At 34.1% G+C, this 7,405-nt stretch overlaps 1 protein-coding gene across 3 annotated transcripts in view; it reads right to left on the minus strand.

Annotated features, from left to right (window-relative positions):
- Positions 1–7,405, minus strand: part of P5CS (Delta[1]-pyrroline-5-carboxylate synthase) — an 85,881-nt gene continuing 78,476 nt past the window's right edge. For all 3 annotated transcript variants that reach the window (XM_068378426.1, XM_068378425.1, XM_068378424.1), the window contains exons 3-6: positions 6,988–7,131; positions 4,481–5,819; positions 3,138–3,333; positions 1–929 (exon numbers count right to left, since the gene is read on the minus strand). In XM_068378426.1, coding sequence (XP_068234527.1) covers positions 506–929; positions 3,138–3,333; positions 4,481–5,819; positions 6,988–7,131 — 2,103 coding nt within the window. In that variant the 3' untranslated portion in view covers positions 1–505. The remainder of the gene's footprint in view (positions 930–3,137; positions 3,334–4,480; positions 5,820–6,987; positions 7,132–7,405) is intronic.

Raw genomic sequence — 7,405 nt, forward strand, 5'->3', positions numbered from 1 at the left:
TTTATGAGGGTTTTATTTAATTTGTAACACTCTCATCTGGTCATCATTATTAAATCTATATTTAATCATTGCATAAATATTTAAGATAAAAAAGATAAAACACATATTGTAAAAGATTAACTCAAAATTACAAACAGAACAATAAGTTAAGTAAAGATCGAGGAAAACTATAGACTAGTCCAAAAACCATTGAATTTCATGTAAGTGCTTCAAGACCACTGTAATCATATACTTTTCTTCAAAGGCTACTGTACCCCTGATGAATATGAACAATAGATGAGAAATTGTTCAAAATACAGGCAGCCCTTCAGAATCTACGGTAAGTTACATTAAATGCAATAAGTAATGGATAGGTGACATCACTTCTGAGATTTGCTAATATGAAGTGCCTCTCAAAGCAAGTTATGCCTCAAGTTTCCAATTAAAGTCTAGATTGCTAAAATTAATACTGGTGTCAATGGGCTGCAGAATATTGAGAGCTGCACATTGTGTGTGTGTGTTTTTTTTAACTAGAACTCTGGTGTTCAACATAAATATCATCACACACGTACTCGCCATCAACTGGCACCTTTTTGTGAATAAAATTCCTTTTACCCTCAGTAAATTCAGAAGCTATTCCACAGTCGCCTTTTAGAACCCATTTAGTTGTCAAAAGACCCTCCATTCCTACTGGTCCACGTGCATGAATTCGAGCAGTACTGATGCCAACCTCAGCACCCAAGCCTAGACGGAATCCATCAGCAAACCTCGATGACACATTATGGAAGACACAAGCAGAGTCCACAGAGCTGAGAAAACTATTTGCAGTCTCTTCATTCTCTGTAACTATGACATCAGTGTGCGAAGAACCATATCGGTGTATGTGGTCAATAGCCTCCTCCATATTTGATACCAGTTCAATGATGCATTCAAGGTCACTAAATTCGACCCTGTGAAAAGAAGTAGGCCAAAAGTTATAATAATATTTTGGAATTATATTTCAAGACAATCAATTGCCAGTAATATCTGTCAGTCTATGATTTTACTTGCTTATACTGTATTAAAAACACTCATTCAAAGATCATATTATGTAATACAAAACCAGAACATCCGATTTCTCTATAGAAATATTGATTATAATCAAAAGTAAATTACACCAAAATAAGTAATTTTTCATCAAGGTCTCTCAGCATGAATAGAAACTCACACAGTCACACTAAAACTGACTTACAGTTATGAGGAAAACTTCATTGTAAACAAAATAATTAAAAAATTTCTCTCCATCCTATGCCTGGCATTCTTTTAATATCTGTTTTATGTCCTGGGGAAACACTGTCTGTCGTAAGTACATATATTCAATAACATGTAGAGGTTCGTTCAAAACCCTTAATTACTGTCTCTGCATTCTCGTCGAACATTACCTTAGTTTCACTCATTCATTTTCAGTCCTATATTTATGCTTTCTCTATTCAAATCTTCTATTATCTTTTGCAACTCCTTCCATGATTCGCTTAACAGAATCTTATCATCTGCAAATCTTAAGTTCTTAAGGTATTTCCCATTAATGTTACTTCCTGAATTTTCCCAATCTAAATTTCTAAAAACTTCGACACGTGAATAATTTTGGAAAGATGCGGTCTCCCTGTCTAACTCCTGCCTCAATCAAAATATTTTCCCTATCTTAATGTAGATTTAGGATTACTGTACTTCCCATACAGATACCTTCAAGTATTCTAACACAAGATTCATCTATTCCTTGTCTTTGAAGGGCTTTCATTACTGCTGAAGTTTTCACATTATTAAAAGCTCCCTCATAGTCTATAAATGCCATACAAAGTTATTTGTCATACTGTTGATTTTTCCATTAGCTGGTTAATTACATGAATATGGTCAGTTGTTGAATACCTGCTTCTAAAGCTCGCCTGCTGTTTTTCTATTAGCCCAATATGATCTTTGTAGATATTTTATATATTACCAAAAGTAAACTTATTGGACAGTAATTTTTCAGGTCTTTTGTGGTTCTTTTTTGTAAATTACAGTATTATAATAATGTTTCTCCAAGCTTTATGGATAGAGCATTCTAGCAGAAATTGTGTACAGTCAAGAGTGTTTTACTACTATGAAATATCCTCCATCTATTATATTGCATATATGTATTCATATACTGTATAGGTACTGACATGTTTTAAATGTTTAATAAAAAAACTTCCACGTATACTACTGCACTAGCTCGCTAGATCAGCCGAAAAACGTACAGTGGCTGTCTACTGGATGGATGCACTAGCAAAGGGAATTAATGGATTCACAGTGGTCATTCCACTGAGCTACAACCTTACTATACGCCAATCCGGGAAACTACACATATAGGATTACCTTCATCCAGCCATTCATAAATTAAGCCTCAGTTGCACGTATCAGTCATGCTGGCACTAGAAATGATGCAGCCAGCATGAGAACAAAAGGGAGTGTTGCCATGTACCACATTATCAACACTTTTCCATCTAATTTCCATGATATTTTAAAGAAAAGGCAAAAGCAAGGACCTTCAGGTAACTTCCTTGTGAAAACTGAACGTAAGTGTATATAAAAAAAAGAGAGAGAGAGAGAGAGAGAGAGAGAGAGAGAGAGAGAGAGAGAGAGAGAGAGAGAGAGAGAGAGAGAGAGAGAGAGATAGAGAGAGAGAGACTATCAGGCATCCAGAAAGCATAAATTAAGTGATGCATTCAGTAATACTAACATCATTCAAGTGAAGAGAACTCCATATTACATGAATTTAACCAGAAGTGATCCTGGAGAGAGATCCTCATTAAAAGCAGTTATTCTCTCCTCTCTCATCTTCCTCACACCGGCCATATTTCTCCTCTAAGCTAAAGAGCGAGTGATATTGTCAATTGTTTCTATTTTTCATTGTGAATTATCAATTCTTATTCATTTCTAATGTTGAGGTTATTAATTGTTCAACAATTACCATTAAGAAACCTTTAAAAATGATTGTGTGTTATTTACAGACGTGTGGAATGCATCAAGTGAATTTCCCTTATTTCTTTTGAGAAAAATTATTTTAGGATAAGAGCATTTTAGGTTACATGCTTGCTCCCAGAATAAATTGAATTCGTAACCTGAGGTACTACTGTTTATATGAATTTAAGGTAACTTACTTGAACGTGTCAGCAAGAGGAGGACCAAAAGTCAGCATCTTGGCTAGACGAGAACCTGCTTGGATTTTCACATTTTCTTTGATGAGTGTCTGGCAAACTTTGTTGAATAATGGAGAATTATGGAATATTTCTTCGTGGATCAAAAGCGTCTCCATTGCATTACAGGCCGATGGGTAGTCACATTTAGCATCACGCACTGTGGAATTGAAGAAAGATGTAACTAAGGCATATTGAAAATGTTTAAACAAATAAAATATATGAGGCAGGGAAAAAAATGATAATTCTATCTGAATAATACAGTACAGTATACTGGTATGTAAAATCATTCAAACAAATTAAACCAAATCTACATAAAAATATAGATCGTTGTTAAACAAAAATATTCCAAAGAATAAACATGTCATTCTATTAACAGTGACGGCCTTTGATTTAATGTCTCTACTAGCTATTCAGAACTAAATAGAAAACAACAAGTTTATTGGTAGGAAAAAAAAAACAGATCCTCTTAATCACCCAAATCTGGAGGTTTTAAACCAGAGAGCTTTCCAAAGATTCTGCTTAAGAAATGCACATGCTCACTCCCCTTTCACAGCAGAAGGCCATACAGATTCATCCAAAGTACTTAAAGGGTATCCTTTATAAAGACATCCAAATGTGAATATAACTTCAGAATAAACATATCCTAATGTTGACTGTCCTTTTGATACGGCTGGCTTTTGGAGACAATACTAAGTATCATAATGTACATAATTACAATTAAAATGCACCAATTATGCTATCATAATTCAATTTTGTAAATTTTCATAGTCTCTTATATTGAAGTTTTAACAATGGCTACTTTCCATAGTAAAATAGTCTTTTATATGGACGCTAAATGAACTTGCTTTTCTGTAACTTGAACAAGTAATCCCAATAAAATTTTCTTTACATATGAAATTAAATTGCATATAAATACTGTAAGCAATCAGAAATATTCTTATTACACATATGATTTTATAAATATAAACTAGGTCTTTGAAACTTAAGAGATTTGCTCAATTGTGGGTTATTACACCACCTTTTTGTCTCGCCTACATATAAAGAAGTGATTTGGTGATAAAGTTTTGTATGGTTCTTAAAATTAGTCAAAAAGAACTAATTTCGGATTTATTAATGCCATAGTTTCTCTTATATTTACATAGTGCAAAATCAATTTTTCTTTTAAATTAATAAGACTAGCTAATCGGATTATGTCATCTGCAAATTTAAAGCCTTTCCAAGAACCCTTGACTAAACTCAGAAGAGAGTGTTACGGTAATTCTATTTCATTCTACAAAATATAGTCATAAAACATACTGACTCACCAATTTTGACTGCTTTCTCAACATTAGCATCCTTGTCAATATATACATGGCATATTCCCTCTGCATGACCAAGGACAGGAATGGTTTGTGATTGCTCTTGGATGGTTCTCACCAACTCTGAGGACCCTCGGGGAATGACAAGATCTATGTCTCCTTCAAGTTGTAAAAGATCCGATATTTCATCTCTTTTGGTTACAAGAGAGATTGCCCCAGTTGCTCCAACAGTTGAAAGAGACTCCTTTACCAAATCTATCAATACTTGGTTGCTGTGAAAAGCTTCCTTTCCTCCTTTCAGAAGCAATCCATTACCAGTTGCCATAGCCAAAGCTGCCACTTGGGGTAGACAGTCTGGCCGAGACTCAAAAATGACTAATAGGACACCAATTGGAACTGTAACCTGGCGTAGCACTATGTTCTCTGCAATGATTGTCTTTGACAGAGTCCTGCCCAAAGTATCAAGGGATGATGAAGCTATCTGCCTCAGACCCTCTGCAAGATTATTCAGTTTAGCTGGTGTCAGTCTCAAGCGAGCCATTAATGTAGAAGACAGACCGCTCTTTTCTGCCTCTTCCATATCCCTCTGGTTAGCTACTAATATATCTGGTTGTCGAGTTTCCAAAAGTTCTGCTAAAGTCTTGATAGCTCCGGCTCGTTGACTTGGGTCTAAGCTTTGTAGTAATCGACTCCCAAGCCTGGCATTCTTTGTAAGAACCTCAACTTCTAAGCCACCATCGCTGCTGTTTGTGAAAAATGTTCCAATTTTACGTCCTTGTACAATTCCCTTTATAGCACCCTGTGCAAGGCCATTGCATATAACAACAGAAGTGCCTCTATCAAGAGCCCAACTGGCTGCCTTCACTTTGGATTCCATCCCACCTGTACCAACAGATGACTTCTCACCAAACATCAATTTCTGAGATGTTTCAGGGCAAAAATTATCAATGAGACGAGCACCTTCTTCATTTGGAGGCTTGTTAAAAATGCCATCTACATCAGTCATTAGGATGATAAGATCAGATTCTATTTCAACAGCCAAACGAGCAGCAAGAGAGTCATTGTCCCGGATGTCAAGTTTCTTGCTTATTTCTTCATCAACTTGAGGTGGTGGTGTAACAGCATCATTAGTATTGATAATTGGCAGAATATTGAGGGCGATCAGTTCATTAATGGTAGAATTCAAGTTTTGCCGAGTTTCATTGTTATAAAAATCGGGCTTAGTAATCAGGATCTGGGCTACTTTGACACCATACTGCGCAAACATAGCTTCGTAGAGAGACATAAGACCAGATTGTCCCACAGCTGCAGAAGCTCTTGGGGCAATTAAGCTCTTGGCTTCTTCCTATCAAAAGAAAATATCAAAGCAAAATGAATATGATGTACAGCTAACAATATACTATCTATGGAGTAAATATCAAATAATCAATAGATGCAAATACTGTACTTTCAATGGTGAAACAGAAAATCTCAAAATGGGCATTTTAATTTATAATTTTACATTAAAAAACGATGCATTGATTTTATGCAGATTACTCAGATAATTTCAAAATTAAAATTCTCTTATGAAAGATCTGGTTACCATATTCATCCCAATAGTTCAATACAAGCATTTTTGATACATCACTTCAACCAACATTTTAGCTCAATATGGACAGTGCATAAGATAAAATGTTTGTCAACCTTTGGAAATCATATTGTCAATATGATGAAAAAGGAACTTGACAAAGAAATACTATTGATTAAATGGACAAAAAAGTAGGATAATATTGCTAAGATTAAATTATATTTGGAATTGTTTTGGAGCAAACCATTTAATGTCTGAGAACATTTCCAATCAAATTCTGTTCAAGAAAGTAACAATTAACTATTTCTAAAAGTAATAATTAACTATTCTAAAGGGGGGAGGGCATAGTGGCTGTTCAATAAGCAAAAATCATTATTGCAAGAATCAATTATATTAAAAAAAAAAAAACATTTGTTGGAAAAGGCTACATATCAATTTTTCCATTTTGATGTGACAATCTTCTCTTATTACTGCTTCAAACCATTTAAAAAAAATATAAGTACAATTAAATATTACCTGTCAATAAAAAAGAAAAATCAAGGAATTGACGAGGTTGTAATAAAAGATACAGGTCCTCAACTTACTTAATAGGTTCCAAGAAATTGTTTGCAAATTGAATTTTGTTAAATTATGGCTTATGTTAGGCCCAAACTGAATCCCATGCCTACGATTTTCAGATACAAAATTCAACAAATAGTTGATATCCGGTTATTGCAATTGTTTTGCTTACTGTATTAAATAATATAATACTGTTTTAATACAGTATTTCTTTATTTTTTTTTTTTATTTTCAGTTGGATTAGTGTTTGTATCTCAGAATTTTTGTTAGTAGAATGTTTATACGTTGGAGACCCACTCAAATATAAGTTCCCTGATAAACCAAATTAAAAATAAATGTTATTAAAACTTAATCTAAAACCAATTTGAGAAACTAAATAGATACAAACCGAACGAATGCTATCTTTAGTAGACAGGGTTTCTCTCATACTGAGGGACATGAGGAGTTCTTGGGCCAACTTCTGTTTGCCGAAAGCAACTGCACCAGAAGTTACCATCAGCAGTTCACGACCCTCATTTTGAAGCTCAGCAACCTGTAACATTGGACGGGTAAATATATTAAATATATATATATATATATATATATATATATATATATATATATATATATATATATATATATAAATAGTTAACATATGAAATAATAAGGTAGTGCCATAGCCTCTGTACCAGGGTCTTCCACTGTCTTGGATTAGAGTTCTCTTGCTTGAGGGACACTCGGGCACACTATTCTAGCTTATTTCTTTTCCTCTTGTTTTTATAGTTTATATAGGAGATATTTATTTCAATGTTGTTACTGTTCTTAAA

Source organism: Palaemon carinicauda, chromosome 8 (genome assembly GCF_036898095.1).
Source record: "Palaemon carinicauda isolate YSFRI2023 chromosome 8, ASM3689809v2, whole genome shotgun sequence".
In the NCBI taxonomy this organism is placed as follows: Eukaryota; Metazoa; Arthropoda; class Malacostraca; order Decapoda; family Palaemonidae; genus Palaemon; species Palaemon carinicauda.